Below are 18,191 nucleotides of genomic sequence, written 5' to 3'. Positions count from 1 at the left end.
TAGGAGCTAAAATCGAAAGTAGATAATAATGACAATGTAATTTCTCCAATTAGCAGAGACAGAAGAAGAAAAAAGTCGAATCTTTCGGAAGTACCCGAGGTTACGGAAACTGAAACCCAGCGGACACTCGAGAGCAGACGCACGTTGCACGTCCGCTGAACTGACGACAAACGACGGCGAAGTGAACTGCGGTTTGACCGTCGTCTGTTCATGGAGGATTCAACTGCAAAGGGAACTGATCCCGCCGTCGGACGGTAATTCCGGAGACGGACTTTCATCTTGGAGGAATGGAATGGCTCGGCTTCTACAAAGCTTTCGAGAACCGCCGTCATCACTGCTGCTCCTTCTCTTTCCATACAGAGGTCGCTCCTTTTTTTTCTTTTTCTTTTTCTTTTCCTCCTCCTACAATTCAGACTCCATCGCTCGCATGTTAATCGCTCGGTCTCGGTGTTTAGCTGACCGGGGCTGATTTTTTTTTTCTTTCTCCTGCAGATCGGGCAATCGATTCGGCCATGTCTGGAGACGTGTTCTTGAAGCATTTGTCCCTGAGGTTGCTGGCTATCGTGTTTTAGCTCTCTATGATTGTTGATTCTCTGTTTGTGTGCTTTTCGGATGATTGACTGTCTTGGGTTTGTTGTTTGTTGATCTCTCGTGCTAGTCTCTGAGGAAAAATTTGATCTTTTTTTGTGTAAAGTTATGGAGTTTCTGACATTCCCTTGCGATTTTCATGGTGCTCTGGGTGAATGCAGGGTTTTCCTAGCAGCGTGACCCCTGACTATGTCCCTTTCCAAGCTTGGGATTCACTGCAGGTGCATTGAATTTTTTCAATTAATTGGCGGGATCCAATCAATCTGATTGGCTCATCAATCTGTTACTATAAGAATTAATTGCTTTGGTTCCTCTGTAGGGCCTTTCGACATACATAGGACCATGCTTTCCACTCAGGTGAGGCTTGCTTCACATCAAAGTGGTCTTACAATCTACCACTAATGCTATGCATCTGATTGCTTTGCGTTTTAATCACCTTCAAGGCTCTTCTGAGTGCCATCGGAGTCGGTGAAAAATCAGCGACGGTTCTAGGCGCGACATTCCAGGTACTGCTAAGGCTAGCCACGTGGTTTCTTTTCCTCGGCTCAAGTTAACTGATGGCTAACTAGTTAACTATGTAATTTGTCACAGTGGTTTCTGAGGGATCTAACCGGCATGGTCGGAGGCATTTTATTCACATTCTACCAGGTATGCATTGATATCATCTGAATAATGTCAATTATTTATTCTTCAGTTAAATGGTCTTGCAGAGAGAATATGGTTCTTTCGGGCACAAATTTTTTTTTTTCCTGGCTCTGGATGCGTGACTTGATATGTGCTCCCTCAGAAATGAGCTTTTTTATTTGCATAGAATTCTTGATTATGTTAGAGCTGGTAAATTAAGCAGTTGAGATGCTGCATACTCAGGGTTCAAATTTGGATAGCAATGCCAAAATGTGGCGCTTGGTTGCTGACTTCATGAATGATCTTGGTATGTTTCGTCATTTCTATCTCAACTTGAGCTTACTTCATACCTTTCATGGCTCTAACTTACCTTTCATCTATTGTCTATCTTCAACTTCACTGATACAATTCTAATATGCTAATGTAGGAAATTCATGTAGAGAATTTTTAGATTCGATGGGCTCTTTGCCTGTGACTATTATATGCTGTTGGTCCATTATCTCTCTCTCTCTCTCTCTCACACACACACACACACACACACACACACAGAGATATGTTCTTACACATGTATCCTTTTTGCTATACCTTTTAGCTCAATTATCATGCCAACATATGAAGAACATACTTCAAAATTTTTGTTGGGCTTTTACTGCCATGTAAATCTTTTGATTTCAGCTAAGACTCCTGGTTGCTGATTAGTGTGTAACTTATAAGAGAAAGATCGATCATTTGACACATATGTTTAACCACCAAAGAACAAGATATCTTACTCATTTTAATAATATACTGCCTCGGTCAGTTTAACAGGGTTTACCTTCTTTCCTTTACTTCTATGTTGTTGTTTGATTGCATATAAAACTACAGTGATAGAATTACTTGTCTACTGCTATCATGACAAGAGGTTACACACCATTAAGGGAGGAGAGATGTTTTTTTTGGAAGATATTTGGAGAAGGAAAAATGGTCACTAGATGCTGTAATGTTGGTTGCAGGGATGTTGATGGATCTTGTCTCCCCATTGTATCCTTCAGCATTCGTTTTAGTCGTTTGCTTAGGAAGCCTTTCAAGATCTTTCAGTAAGTACTTTGTTGCTTCAACAACGTCAATTATTGACATCTCGATTAGATAAAACCTTCAAATCTGTTAGTCAAACTATATTACTTGATCATTATGAATTTCTGTGAGATAATTTTTTTTTTTTTTTTTTTTTGGTAAAGATTTCTGTGAGATAAGTTCTTTTTGGCCATGTGACATAAGCTACTGAGACTGCTGGTTTTGATGCAACACTAGCTATCCATGAGACTGTAAAATGAGTTATTGCTCACCAAGTTATCAATTTTGCTTTCCCTCTTTTGGGGGGATATAATATGGCAGTTAGAATGTCTAGTTGCAGAACAATGGGATAGTATCGTACTGATGAGCATATTCCACATTTTTTCCTTATTAGCTGGTGTTGCTAGTGGAGCAACTAGAGCTGCTTTGACTCAACATTTTGCCCTTCAGAATAATGCAGCGGATATATCTGCAAAGGTACTGTAAGGCTATTAGGTATGCTGCTACACTATTGTATGCCATTTCCATGTGCTAATGTCATTTACTAAGCAATGTGTTGGGTGTGTGTCCATACAGGAGGGAAGTCAGGAGACTCTTGCTACAATGATTGGCATGGCATTGGGGATGCTTCTTGCACGCGTGACAATTGGTCATCCTCTATTTATATGGTTTTCTTTTCTCTCGCTTACCATTTTCCACATGTATGGTAAGTTCACTTGCTTTTCTCCATCATCTGTCACTCACATTTCTTGTTTCCCTCAGCAAAGTGTTTCTGCATTTGAATAAGAAAACCAGAATCAGTTTAGTTTTAGTACTACCAAGGAGCTTAATCTAAATCTCTGTGTCAACACAGTATCGGATGATGTTGATGATAGCAACTCTCATTTATACAGCAGAACATGGATTTGGAAAGATATGCACAATAATTGGGCTGATCAAACGAAAGTTCTCTGTTGGCATGTAAACAACTTTTGGTGCCAATTCTGCTGGCAGAACTAAAAGGGCAGTGATTTTGTCCAGTTTCTAGAAAATCTATGTCTAGTCATACAAGTGGTTCTTATTAATTTGTGAAGCTCTACCATTGTTCTAGATCTATGAAAAATCACTTTTTTTTTCTATCAGAGAATTCTAAGACATAAATACCATGACTTCTGTAACTTGACCATTTAATTTAAACAGCAAAGTTAACCTGTGAGGTTCTCTCTCTCTCTCTCTCTCTCTCTCTCTCTCTCACTAATCCGGCAGTACAACTTTTATTGTCCTTATGCGCAGCAAATTACAAGGCTGTTCAGTGCCTTGCACTGACTTCATTAAATGTTGAAAGGAGTTCAATCGTTTTGAAGCATTTTATGGAAACTGGACAAGGTAATGTCACTGTAAGTGCTATGATTGTGTTTAAATTATATGGAGACATTTGATTTGCCTGCATATCATTTTCTTCACCTTAGATTCCTTGATTTTGAATAGTCTTCCTGCCTTTGAGTTTAACATGATAGTATTAATACTGGCAGTTTTTTTCTCTTTATGGATTATATTCTCTTTCTCCCTTCAAAGAGGATTTTTAATTCTTTGTGTAAATTTGTGGCAGTCCTCTCCCCAGCACAGGTTTCCAAACTGGAGCATATTTTGCCTACCAGGATATCTTCATGGGGCTCGAAGAAAGTGAAGTCGTTGCATACACGAATAAAACTGGGTGTGAGAGTCTCTTCTCTTAAGCAGCAGGAGATGTGAGTATGGATTGATTAGTGGAACTTATAGAAGTAAACTTAGTAATTAAACCCAAACCTAGGTAGAGATCTCTTCCAAGTTTTGGAGATGATCAACTCTGAGTGGGTGATGGTGGCTTTAACCACTTAAGATTTAGAATGCATTTGCAAAAAGGTATATAATCATCCTGATTGCTCTTGATCTTTATCTTAACTTTACCAAATCACATAATATGGCTTGATTAACCGCCAAAATAAATGCTGGGTTGAAATGTTATTTCAGATGAGTTGCATCCGTGCCTGTGAAACTGTTTCATGCTCTTTACATTCTTGTACAGGATGATCCTTCTGCGGACAGCAGAATCTCATCATTGCAAAGGTGTGATTCTTTCTAATATTTGTTAGTGGATTCATCTTTTGAAGAGAAATTACTTTATCTCTTTGCCTTTTGATTGTGTAGGGAAGTACTTGATAGTTGAAAGGAACAAAGACATAAGCATTGTCATGCATAAAAATGCAACAGCTGCTGATGTCTTGCAGTCATTTATTCATGCACTTGTGGAGGCATACCAACTAAAAGATGATTCTGCGCATTCAGAAAGCCAGACATGGATGGATAAAAATTATGAAGTATTTCTTCTGAAGGTACTCTCCAACTTAGAGCAATTTATATGTCAAATCTCCTTTTGGATGGAGCAAGACAAATTATTGTTAGAAAAGTCAGATAATCTTTTCGTGTGTCCATTTTCACGAATCATCACGTGCTTGCCTCTTTGCCATCTCATTTCCTTATGAATGTTGCATAAGATTCAATGCCACATTTCCTTATGATTGTTGCATAAGATTCAATGCCAAACTTAGAGAGAAATAGTCGGGTTATGCAACGCCGGCCGAGTGTAACCCATTGCCCCGTACGTCTAAGGTGTAAACGATTTTCACCTTACAGAGAGAAGTTGGCAAATGCATATAGTTCGTGCTGAATGGATAGAATGAAGCACTCTTAGCCTCTTACTGACCAAGAGCAATTGACTATGCACAGACCATAATGTTGTGTGGGATAACAAATCGTATGAAGAATACTTTTTTCTCACCTTCCCTTAATTCATTTTGCAGTTGAAGTCATTGGGATGGAAAACAGAACGCCTTTTAACGCCATCAATTATTTGGAGGGCTGACTGGATTTTACAGTTCTCTCGATAAAAAAACTAGCTAGGTTCTTTCATCCATCAGCTATTGGAGCAAACAATGAAAGGGAGAAATGGGTTTAATGCTTATTGGGCACCAGCATGCTCTCGTTCAGGGCCACAGAAACTATGGGGCCATTGCATGGATCTAAATTACTTCCGTGCTTTGACGTATCTACCACCAATCAGGCGTCAGCTATATTTGGGTTCAATCATCCTGGTGCAAATGGCAGCATATGTTGAGGACCTCGCTGTAACTTTTGGTAGAGACTGATATGCAATTCTCAACCATCAACTTTTAGAGTTGGAATTTTGCTTTCTTTTTTAGTGCTGAGTTGAAAGTTCATGACCATATGTTACCCTTCCTATTTCAGCCTTTGATCTCAACGGACCCAAAGCAAGTTTTGGCTTTTTGCGGTTCTTCCTCTGAGGCCTACATCCGCTTCTGGATAATTTTTTTCATACCTGTCCCCTTTTTTTTTGTGTGGAAGAGAGCTCCTTGCATTCTACATTAGATGCATCTCCAATTATGCAAGGATGTTCAGACCAAAGTACTGCACTTTCGGAATGAACTGCTTGTTTACAGGAAAACGAATTAATAATGGTTTCATATGCAAGAAAAGGAGCTGCATGGAATGGCCTTGCCCTCAGTCCCAGACAGCTATTGATTGTTTGATTATATCTTGACGTCCCTCTGTGAATGTCTCTTCTTCATCCATTATTACAAAGCTAATTTGACAAACTTCCTATCATGAAACAGACCAAACCAAGTTGGTCTTCTGGAATTTCAGAATTTTGACAAACTTGATGATGATTTAGTCTTTGAGACCTTTAAAAATCCATACAGCATATAGTCTTTCGGCAATTGTTGAGGCTTATCTAGCTTGAAATGGACTTGAACTTTAAGAAAATGGTATGTCATGGTCGGACGAAATGATTTTGCAACCGTCCAAAGTTTGGAGCATATGAGTACACCAAGGCCTATGAGCTCTCCAGGAATATGGTTAGCACGAAATATGGATGAATTGATTTCTAATTAGACAGACAAGGAGTATAATATACTAAACAGTGGAAACAGAAATCTCAGCTCCCCGGATTCCCACTGTCGACTTTTCTTCTTTCACCAAGTTGCAGACTTGCAGTATATACAACTATTGAAAGCAATCTAGATACATTTGATTTAACTTACATGACCAAGAGAAAGATATTCAAAGCACTACTAATCTAAAGGTGTTACAAAGCAAAAGAAATGAACTGAAGGTCGACGACGAATGAAATCCGCGTCAGGTCCGTCCACAGAAGAAGTTTAGTTTTATGTTTTGACATTCAATTCCCCTGGCGCTCAATATGGATCAAGCCCTGTCCTGGTATCTACTAGCAGTTTCTTTTCAACCCGGCTCTTCACTCCAGACCAATCAACAAGTGATTTGACTCATTACTAACTGCTTTTGGCTTTCTTTCAATTGCTACATCCAGCCTTGTCATTACATATGACCATCGAAACTCTGTTTACTAGGGCAATGCAGCAGCGGGGCTCATTTACGGTGCCCCGATGAAGCCATTAGGACTCAACAGCCGCAATGAACATAAACAGCATACCGAAAAGTAAAACATAGGTTCTCCTTGATGATCTGCGGTATTCTCCAAAAATGACTACGCCCCAGAAGGTGCTTACAAAGTGGAAGCGCCTGCATGACATAACAAATTAAAAGTTAGAAAAAGAAAATAAGTCATAGCATGCAAATGTTATGGATTGGCCAGTTGGAAATGATTAGTCCTATGATCTCATGCTATATTGACAAAGACAGAAACAAACAAGTAGTTGGAAATGATTCTGAAATAAAAAAACTGAATGGAGACTCGGTTGTCAGTTCGGTTAATTTCTTTAACAGTTTGGCTATGGACCGAAAAGTTTTAACTCTCAAGTCGATTATTTTGTCGGACTGATCCATTGGTGCCCTCTAGCCTGGTCAACTAACCTGAACAGCATCTGCTGCCATAGCCTGCGGCTTGACCACCCATAAATTGCAGACCATTCCCAAATCCACACAAAAACCCCGCCAACAGAGCCCATCCTCTGCCATTCCAATCGTTCAAATAAGCTGAATGATGTTTTGGGTAGATTGAGCACCGGCCGGTAAAGGAAGCTGATATTTAGAATGATGGCCAAGACAAAGCACGATACAGAGAAGTAGAAGAATGCTGTATACAGACAAGTGAGGAACCCCTTCCTTCAGCGTGTGCCACTGGTCATTTGTTGCCAAATTAAATGCCGGTGAGAAAAGAGAGAAGCAAAATCCAGCAAAGAAAGTTATGGTCAGTCCGAGGCCAGCACTTCTTCCAAACACCTACAAGAATAAATATGCATTTCAATTATAGAGATGGAGAAACATGACTAAACTCCAATGTGATGGTGCTAAAGGTTTTGGAAGATGAAAATATATTAAACAAATCTGTTCCACAAGCATAGTTGAAGTGGTTTCACGAGCCTTGATAGATCTTCTGTTCTCTACTTCGACCAGAAAATCAGCAGTCCCTACTTTTGCCTTATCTTTGAATCCATTCCCATTTTCTACATCTTTGGCCCTGCTATGCAAACATCAAATTTAGCCTACAAATTTCCTAGCTTGTTGAATTAGAGAAGCAGTAATGACTCCAGAAAGTCTCTCACCTTCATTCGCAGTCGTGCCATTATCTGCACTATTAGCCCTGAGGAAGATGTAAAACGATTGCATCATGCATCATCTCTAAGTGAAAAGGCTATAACAGTTGTCCTAACTATTAAAGTAATCAGCATTAGTAGATGTTTTGAAATTAACAACATACATCAAAGAATAATCTCCAAATGGGAAATCCATTCACCTGCAAAGTTCACTTTCGTCTTTCTTTTTTCCTCGACTAGTAAAAGTTGCAAGTAGGCCAACCAGGAATTTCGTATAAATTCCACAAATAAAGCTTTTATTTCCTTTACTCACGTGAAAAAGTGACAGAGGAGAGCAAACATGTAGGAGAGATGGAGTAGTTCCAAAAGAGATACTAAAATAATTCATGAATACTGAGTCAACTTTAGAGTGAAGAAATCCCACTATCAAATGGTGGTTAATCTTTCAAACTCCAAACAATTACGAAATAAAATTTATCACTTCACACATCTGAGTTTACTCATGCTCTTAATCCATAAAAAAGCAGACGTACCTGGCGTCCACTTTGCCAGGAAGATTGTTCAGCTTTCTTCTATTATCGGCAGCATTTGACGCGTGAACAGCAGAGCCAAGACAAACTGCAATCAGGAAGCAACCAACTCCTGGGAAAAGAATCTCCGCTTTGTTTATTCTGTCGTCCAGAAAGTAATTCATGGTCGTGCCTGAGCAAAAGAATAGGATAAAAGAAATCAGCATCGTGTTAGTTCTGCCACTCCTATTCACGCAATTCCTGGAGATAAAGTTGAATCTGTTCATACGGAGAGACATACATACTGACATGTGCAGTCGTACATTATGTATTTTGGGTTGATGCTTCAAAGACAAAATGTCAAAACTATTTGAAAGACTCAAAAATCTCGTAGTTGAGAGTGCATGGAACCGAATTAATTTATCAAATCTTTGTAAAACTCATCCGTACATCGAGCTTTTCTCTACATGACTACACATTCATCACTGGCACAAATAAAAGTAAAGGAAGATGGAACACGGCCGAGACCTATAACGACTGTTATGCTGCAAGTGACGACTTCTACCGACAAACCAGAAAGCCCATGCATACTGGGTTGCAAGATTTCAAGGCTAAGAACAATGCCACCCGCCATTGCAAATAGAACCGATGACCAATTATCCTGCATCAATCGACTTACAGATATTAAAATTAGATGAAGTAACGTCATCCTGCAATTCACATGCATGACCGTGTATACTGCTTCTCCACTCTTGATATGCCAGGAAAGAGTATGTATCCATGATATGAATGAACAAGATATAACAAAAGTTAGGTTTCATCTGACATTTGGTGTTGGTAAATTGAGGATGAGCCATCAAAAGTCATGGATTAGTCTTAAAACCATTTCAATGATGACATACAAGTGAATCATACCCGAAACTAATCAGCAAACAGACTGCTTTATCTAGGCATCTACACTTAGCCGAGCTACTCTAGCTGTATGTGATACCAAACGTTTGAAACAAAATCCAAGGTTTACACCAACTCAGTACTTTTCTTCATGAACAGAAAGTGAAGTCAGCTGACATGTCCAAGCCGGATGCCTCTTGTTCAAACTAAGATGCTACTTTAACAAATGAAAGCAAGTCTTCCGTCAATAAAGTGTAGAGATAGAACCAAAGTATAAGTAAATTTTCAAAAGTACCACCAATCTGAACCTGACTTGCACATGAACCACAACGAACTGCAAATGTTGAGTATTTCCATTAATCCAAAAGGCCTTACTTTAAATTTAATAATTTCACTGATAAGTAAGGCTAACTGGTTCAGTATTCATTGAAATTCAAGACTCTTTCTTTTCCAGTTTATCATTGTAACTGCAGGTTCAGTATTCATTGAAGTTCAAGACTCTTTCTTTTCCAGTTTATCATTGTAACTGCAAACTATATGAAGAGACTTCCCATGTCTTTCACTTGGTCGGGTAGAAAGTGCTGCCGACTCCTTCCTATAGGTGCTTCTACTAAACCTTGTCTTCTTTTCCTTCTAATATACATTCCATCAACCTCGAATAACAGAAATTAGAAAACTTACCTGAGAAAGTTGCTGCAAGAAATTCGGTGCCTCTGGAGTTCCTGCACGGATCTCGCCAAAGGTGAAAGCAATAATCACAGCTGCCAAGAGATTGGTGATCGTGTAATCAAGGTAAGTGTGCTGTGGAAGGCGGCCTCGCCCGAGAAGTGTTAATAGAGCAGGCCATGTGCCCAAGAAGAAGAGGAGAGCAACATGCACCCGATCGCGCCTCCTTTACTCTCCACCAGATACATTGTTAAAGACCTCGCTTGCCCCTGGAAATAATTTCCTCTGTTAGAAAAACTATGGTGACTGGTGTTCCTTGAAACTCCTGTTGGAAAAGCTAGCAAACCTAGCGAAACGGGAGTTAGTGCCTCTTCTTTTGGGATTCCTGTTTATAGAGGACTAGGTTTATAGGCCAGAAAAGTCAATCCATTCGAGCTAGATTGTCCAAGACGTTGAGAAAGCTAGTACAATTGAAGACTCTTAAACACGAACAGGTTAATATGAGTCAAGAGAGACAGTTGCTAAATTACGGTGCTCATTTTATAAGAAGCATGCGCGGTCATTGGATTGCAAAGTAGAACGGAACAGGAAGTATCATCAACCCACACGCATGCAACAGCAATAAGTCAAACGCGTTGATTTTACTGGCCACAAGAAAGAGATATTGACTAATTCTTTAAGAGATTGCATAGAACGTGCATATAGCAGATGCAGAGTATAGCAGACCAAGAGAAGCACGGAATTGACGGAGTCCAAATTGCTTATTTCACTCTTCATTAAGAACCTCACGAAGACAAAACAAGAAAATAGCTCGGCATTATCTCAATCGCTCTCCAAACTCTTCCCAGCTAACGCCGGCAGACGAAGAACAAGGAAGAAGCGTTCAGGCATCAAACATCTACCCGGAGCAGCAAATAGTGACAGTTTGACTTTCAGAGAGAGAGGGATCAGGAACTAACCAGACGCAAGCGAGATTAATCTGGGAAACCACTTTCCGGGGAGACCCAACAAGCCAAAGTCAAGAACCGAAACACCGGAACAAGCAGAGCCCGGAATCTCCACGCCGGGCTCTCAGATCGCTGCTGTTATCTATAGCATCTTAAAGGAGGAGGACCCAACACTCTCCATGTCGTGATGACCAGATAACTCGGTCCTAAAATGCTCCCCTTGAAGATTGGAGAGAGGGTAAGAGATTCTTGGATGGCCCTGCTGAACTGGATACTAGTCTATCATTCCGTTGAAGGAATCTTCTTTTAGCTGTAGCCTGATGCAATACCCAGCTAAGGAATCTTAAACAAAGGATACTTTTCACGATCCAAACGTGTTTTTTTTTTTTTTCCTTTTTTTTCTTTTGGGGGGCGCGCCGTTGCGTGGTAGTTCCCAACTTTCCACGCCGTTTACCGCCCGCAGATGAAGGATACATATTTCTAATCATGGATGGATTCGGTCAACGCGTGGGATGGGGAGTTCTCGGGAGTGGGTTGCATACGGACCAGAGTGGGGGACGATCTAACGACATCGATGCATCGCCCCCATTGGTTGATTTGACAAAGCTTGTTCTCACCCCGCGCAAACCATAAGGATCTGATCTGACCAACCGAAAGCAATCGTTTGATAGAGAACTGTCTCCTAGTAGACTTTCAAGATGACAAAGGACAGGAACGAATCAAATCACATATCTTCGACTTGAAACCTTACCGGGATGAACAACCTCCTAGCAAAAGTACCTATCTATGACATAAATTTAGGTAGGAGATGAGCCAAAGCGATAAATAATACCTGAGTGAGTTAACTTAGGATGTAACACGAATTATAGAATTAATATCGGATGCTTTATTACAAGGGATTTATGAGATACTAGTAAAAAATGTGTCAAGATCTACGTCAACACCTCTACATCTATTCTAAGACGTAGAGATGGCTTTTGTCTATAGTGTTAGTTTTCCCAATCTTGTGGAAAGTTGGGACCTCCCGATTTCGTCCTTTCTAGTAATTGACTAATTGTAATAGACATGGCTGGAAGCAAGTTGCTTTAACGATCCAACGAAAACTCAATCGACAGGTACATAAAAAGGAGAGAAGCATCTATGAAGGTCATCCAATCACCTATTTTTGCTCATGTTGCTTATTTCTTCAAATAGGAAGATACTAAACAATGACCTTTCAACTATGCTAAGGCTCATAATTTAGCCCGGAATTTACACATTTCTTTTTTTCTTTTTTTCTTTTGTATTTGAGAAGAGTTGATTTCTTGGGTTTCTTGGGATATGTACTTTTTTTATTAAATGGACTCTCTGGTTGCGAACTGATGAGTTGGCGGCAACCGGCGATGGCGACAAGTCTCCACCGACCAATTAGAAGAAGAGGAAGAAGGAAAAAAAGGAAAAAAGAACTTATTTTTAAAAAATTATTCTTGAGATTAAGAAGTTATCTTTTTTGTTTACATTTTGTTTTTATTTCAAATTTATTCTCTAGCTACTTTTTTAATTTCAAAGAATAAAAAATTAATTGATGTTATCAAATGAATTTATGTTCTTTTTTTTTTATTTTGAGAAATAAAAAATCAAAGGAACGGAAAAACTAAAGGGTTATCATGCAAACCCCTCAATATAAATTGTTGATAAGGAAAATGTGATTTCTCCAATTAGTAGAGACAGAAGAAAAATCGAATCTTTCTGAAGTAGATGAGGTTACGAAACTGAAACCGAGCGGACACTCGAGAGCACACGCACGTTGCAAGTCCCGCTGAGCGACGGCGAAGCGAACTCGGGTTGACCGTCGTCTGTTCATGGAAGATTCAACTGCAAGGGAACTGATCCCATCATCGGACGGTAATTCCGGAGACGGGACTATAATCTTAGAAGAATGGAATGGCTCGTCTTCTACGAAGCTTTCAAGAACCGCCATCATCACTGCTGCTCCTCCATTTTGCAGTTGAAGTCATTGGGATGGAAAACAGAACGCCTTTTAACACCATCAATTATCTGGAGGGGCTGACTGGATTTACAGTTCTGTCGATGAAAAAACTGAGTTCTTTCATCCATCAGCTATTGAGCAAACGATGAAAGTGAGAAATGGTTTAATGCTTATTGGGCACCAGCATGCTTGTTCGGGACCACAGAAACTATGGGGCCAGTGCATGGATTTAAATTACTTCCCGTGCTTTTGATGTATCTACTACCAATCAGGCGTCAACTATATTTGGGTTCAGTCATCCTTGTGCTAGGGCAGCAAGTGTTGAGGACCCTGCTGTAACTATGGTAGAGACTGATGTGCAATTCTCAACCAATCTACTCATTAGGAGTTGGAATTTTGCATTCTTTTAGTGCTGAGTTAAAGTTCATGACCATGTGTCACCCCTCCTGTTTTACCCTTTGATCTGGACGACAAAAGCAAAGTTGGCTGGTTTTTATGTAGTTTTTCCTTAGGCCTGCATCTGCATCTGCTTCTGGACAATTTTTCCATACCCGTCCCCTTTCTTTTGTGTAAGGGAGCATGCATTCTACGTTAAATGCATGTAAAATTATGCGAGGGATGTTCAGACCAAGTACCGCACTTTTGAATAAATTGCTCGTTTACAGGAAACGAATTGATAATGGTTTTCATATGCAAGAGAAAGGAGCTGCAAGGAATGGCCTTGCCTCTAGTCCCCAGACCAAACCAAGTTGGTCTTCTGGAATTTCAGAATTTTGACAAACTTGATGATGATTTAGTTTTTGAGACTTAAAAATTCATACAGAATATGATCTTTCAGCAATTGTTGAGGCTTATCTAGCTTGAAATGGATTTGAACCTAAAGAAAAAAAGGTATGTCATGGTTAGATGAAATGATTTTTTGCAACCGTCCGAAGTTTAGAGCATATGAGTACACCAGGTCTATGAACTTTCTAGGACTACACAGTTCTTTGAAATATGGATGAATTGATTTCTAATTAGACAGACAAGGAGTATAAAATACTAAACAGTGGAAACAGAAATCTCAGCTCCCTGGATTCCCACTGGCAATTCTTTTTTCTTCTTTCACCAAGCAGTATTAGACTTGCAGTATATAGAACTATTGAAAGCAATCTAAATACATTTGACTCAATTTACATGACCTGGGGAAAGATATTCAAAGCACTGCTAACCTAAAGGTGTTACCAAAGCAAAAGAAATGAACTGAAGGTCCATGATAAATAAAATCCATGTCAGGTCCGTCCACAGAAGAAGTTTCGTTTTTATGTTTTGGACATTCAATTCCCCCTTGGCACTCAATGTGAGATCAAGCCCTGTCCTGGCATCTACTTGCGGTTTCTTCTCAACCAGGCCTCTTACCAAGACCAATCAACAAATGATTGATTACCAAGTACTAACTGCTTTTGGCTTTTTCAATTGCTACATCCAGCCTTTTCATTATATATGACCATCGGAACTCTGTTTACCAGGGCAATGTAGCAGCAGGGCTCATTTACGGTGCCCTGATGACGCCATTAGGACTCCGACAGCCACAATGAACATAAACAGCATACCGAAAAAGTAAAACATAGGTTCTCCTCGATGATCTGCAGTATTCTCCAAAATGACTACACCCCAGAAATTGCTCACAAGTGGAAGCGCCTGCATGCCGGAACAGATTGAAAGTTAGAAAAAGAAAGAAAAGTCATAGCATGAGAATGTTATGGATTGTGTTTTTGATCAGGTTGACAGAATACATTTAGGTTTACCGTCAGTTCAGCCATAAACCATGAAAAGTCCGCTCTTTAGTCCTATGATCTTTTGCTTTATTGACAAAGACAAAAACGAAGTTGGAAATGATTCTGAAATAAAAACTGAACGGAGACTCAGTTCTCAGTTTGTTCAATTCTTTAACAGTTTCGCCATGAACCAAAAAGTTTTAACTCTCCGAGTCAAGTCAATTCTTTTATCGGACCAATCCATTGGTGCCCTCTAGCTTGGTCAACTAACCTGAACAGCATCTCTGCTGCCGCACAGCCTGCGGCTTGACCACCCATAAAATTGCAGACCATTCCCAAACCACACAAAAACCCCGCCAACAGAGCCCATCCTCTGCCATTTCCAATCATTCAAATAAGCCTTGAATGATGATTTGGGCCAGATTGAGCACCGGCCAGTAAAGGAAGCTGATATTTAGAATGACGGCCAAGACAAAGCACGATACAGAGAAATAGAAGAATGCTGTATAAACAGACAAGTGAGGAACCCTTCCTTCAGCGTGTGCCACTGGTCGTTTGTCGCCAAATTAAATGCGGTGAGAAAAGAGAGAAGCAAAATCCAGCAAAGAAAGTTATGCTCAGTCCGAGCACCGCACTTCTTCAAACACCTACAAGAATAAATATGCATTTAAATTATAAAAATGAGAAACGCTAATACGCTCCAATTTCTTGATGCTAAAGGCTTTGGAATGTGGAAAAGATAATAAACAAATCTGTTCCACTAGCATAGTTGAAGTGGTTTCACAACCAGATAGATCTTCTGTTCTACTTCGACCAGAAAATCAGCAGTCCCTACTTTTGCCTTACATGTGAAATCCGTTCCCATTTTCCATATCTTTTCGCCCTGTTATGCAAGCATCATTAGGACTATAAATTTCCTAGCTTGTTGGATTAGAGAAGCAGTCATCGCTCCAGAAAGTCTCTTACCTTCATTAGCAGTTGTGCCATCATCTGCATCTATGACCCTGAGGAAGATGTAAAACGATTGCATCATACATTATCTCAAAGGGAAAAAGGCTATAACACTTGTCCTAAAATTAAAGTAATCGACATTAATAGATGTTTTGAAATTAACAACATACATCAAAGAATAATCTCCAAATGGGGAATCCATTCACCTGCACAGTTCATTTTGCTTTTCTTTTTCCTCTACTAGTAAAACTTGCATAAGTAGGCCGACCAGGGATTTCGTATAAATTCCACAAATATAGGCTTTTATTTCCTCCATTCATGTAACAAAAAAGTGACGGAGGAGAGCAAACATGTAGGAGAGATGGAGTAGTTTGAAAGAGATACTTAAGTAAATCTTCCATGTAGATACTGAGTCAACTTTAGAGCGAAAAAACTTCTTTATCAAATGGTGATTAATCACTGACCAAAAAAAAAAAAAGGTGATTAATCTTTCAAATTCTGACAGTTACGAAATAAAATTTTATCATTTCACACATTTGAGTTTACTCCATGCTCTTAATTCATAAACAAGCAGATGCACCTGGCGTCCACTTTGCCATTGCCAGGAAGATTGTTCAGCTTTCTTTATTATCAGCAGCATTTGATGCGTGAACAGCAGAGCCAAGACAAACTGCAATCAGGAAGCAACCAACTCCCGGGAAAAGAATCTCCGCTCTGTTTATTTTTGTCATCCAGAAAGTAATTCACGGTCGTGCCTGAGCAAAGAATTGGATAAAAGAAATAAGCATCATGTTAGTTGCGCCACTCCTATTCACGCAATTCCTGGAGATAAAGTTGAATCTGTTCATACAGAGAGACATACATAATGGCGTGCAGTTGTGCATTATGTATTCATAAATTTTGGATTGATGCTTTAAAGACAAAATGTCTAAACTATATAAAAGACTCAAAAATCTCGTAGTTGAGTGTATTAAACCAGATTAATTCTTGCCATATCAATTGATGAATAAATCGAATCTTTGTAGAATTTGTCCGTACATCAAACATTTCTCTATATAACTACAAATTCATCACTAGCACAAATACAAGTAAAGGGAGATGGAAGATGAAGAGACCTATAACGACTGTTATGCTTGCAGTGACGACTTCTGTTACTGACAAACCAACGAAAGCAAATGCATACTGGGATGCAAAGATTCCCCAAGGCCAAGGACAATGCCTGCCATTGCAAATAGAACCGACGACCAATTATCCTGCATCAATCAATTTACAGATATTAAAACTAGATGAGATAACGTCATCCTGCAACGTCACATGCATGACCGTGTATACTGCTTCTCCACTCTCGGTATGTCAGGAGATAGAATTATAGTATGTTTTCATGGTATGGATGAACAATATAAACAAAACTTCGGGTTCATGTGACATTTGGTGTGGGTAAACTGAGGATGAGCTATCAAAATTCATATGGATTAGTCTTAAACCATTTCAAGGATGACATCAGAATTATACCCGAACTAATCAGCAAATAGACTGCTTTGTCTGGGCATCTACACTTTAACCAGGCTTCTCTAGCTGTTTGCGATACCAATAAAATTTAAAGCTTTACACCAACTCCGTAATTTTGTTCATGGACAGAGAGTTAAGTCAGCTGACATGTCCAAGCCGGATGCCTCTTGTTGAAACTAAGATGCTACTTTTACAAATGAAAGCAGGCCCTCTCGATCAGTAAAGTGGAGAGATAGAACCAAAGTAAAAGTAAATTTTTCAAAAGTACCCAATCTGGAACCAGATTTCCTATTATGCATGAAGAACTGCAAATACTGAGTATTTCTATTAATCCAAAAGCCTTACTTAAATTTTGATAATTTCATTGATAAGTAAGGCTAACTGGTTCGCATTTATCAAGTACAAGACTCTTTCTTTTCCAGTTTATAATCGTAATTGCAAACTATATAATGAGACTTCCACGTCAGCCTTCACTTGGTCGGGCAGAAATTGCTGCCGACTCCTCCTATGCGCTTCTGCTAAACCTTTACTTCTTTTTCCTTCTAACATACATTCCATCAACCTCGAGTAACAGAGGAAATAAAAAAACTCACCTGAGAAAGTTGCTGCAAGAAATTTGGTGCCTCTGGCGTTCCTGCCTGGATCTCACCTAGGGTGAAAGCAATAATCACAGCAGCCAAGAGATTGGTGATTGTAATCAAGGTAAGTGTGCTGCGGAAGGCGGCCGCCTTCTAGAAGAGTTATTAGAGCAGGCCATGTCCCCAAGAAGAAGAGGGAGAGCAACAGCACCCAATTGCGCCTCCTTTACTTCCACCAGATACATTGCTGCAGAGCCTGCTTGCCCCGGGAAATAATTTCTCTGTTGAAAAACTATGATAACTGGAGTTCCTTGAAACTCCTGTTGGAAAAGCTAGCGAAACGGGAAGTTAGTGGCTCTTTCTTTTGGCCTCCTTCTTGTTTGTTCGCTAGAGGACTAGTTTTATAGGCCAGAGAAGTCAATCCATCCATTCGAGTTGATTGTCCAAGACGTTGAGAAAGCTACTACAATTGAGGACTCTCAAACGCAAACAGGTTAATACAAGTCAAGAGAGACAGTCGCGAAGTTACGGTGCTCAATTTATGGGAAGCGTGCCACGGTCATTGGATTGCAAAATGTAGACCAGAACATGAACTAT

General features: G+C 39.7%; 1 protein-coding gene and 2 pseudogenes across 1 annotated transcript; 1 reads left to right on the top strand and 2 right to left on the bottom strand.

Moving 5' to 3' along the window:
• Positions 1-492: 492 nt before the first annotated feature.
• Positions 493-5,281, top strand: LOC120292448 (protein root UVB sensitive 3-like). Its single transcript, XM_039310628.1, has 14 exons — positions 493-550; positions 750-809; positions 908-945; positions 1,032-1,094; positions 1,180-1,236; positions 1,456-1,519; positions 2,205-2,288; positions 2,660-2,742; positions 2,842-2,971; positions 3,538-3,630; positions 3,854-3,992; positions 4,310-4,350; positions 4,432-4,616; positions 5,085-5,281. The coding sequence occupies exons 3-14, from the start codon at positions 931-933 to the stop codon at positions 5,169-5,171; spliced, it is 1,041 nt and encodes a 346-aa protein (XP_039166562.1). The 5' UTR covers positions 493-550; positions 750-809; positions 908-930; the 3' UTR covers positions 5,172-5,281.
• Positions 5,282-7,755: 2,474 nt separating this feature from the next.
• On the bottom strand, positions 7,756-10,956 carry LOC120286079 (annotated as a pseudogene).
• Positions 10,957-14,326: 3,370 nt separating this feature from the next.
• LOC120292469 lies at positions 14,327-17,839 on the bottom strand (annotated as a pseudogene).
• Positions 17,840-18,191: the final 352 nt, after the last annotated feature.

The sequence above is a fragment of the Eucalyptus grandis genome, chromosome 4 (genome assembly GCF_016545825.1).
Source record: "Eucalyptus grandis isolate ANBG69807.140 chromosome 4, ASM1654582v1, whole genome shotgun sequence".
NCBI lineage: Eukaryota > Viridiplantae > Streptophyta > Magnoliopsida > Myrtales > Myrtaceae > Eucalyptus > Eucalyptus grandis.
This window is presented reverse-complemented; position numbering and strand designations above follow the sequence as displayed.

Excerpts from the sequence above, each read along its gene's own strand:
- LOC120292448 (XM_039310628.1), top strand. Across the intron at positions 1,095-1,179 it reads TTCTAGGCGCGACATTCCAG|TGGTTTCTGAGGGATCTAAC; the intron begins GTACTGCTAAGG and ends AATTTGTCACAG. Across the intron at positions 3,993-4,309 it reads TCTCTTAAGCAGCAGGAGAT|GATGATCCTTCTGCGGACAG; the intron begins GTGAGTATGGAT and ends ATTCTTGTACAG.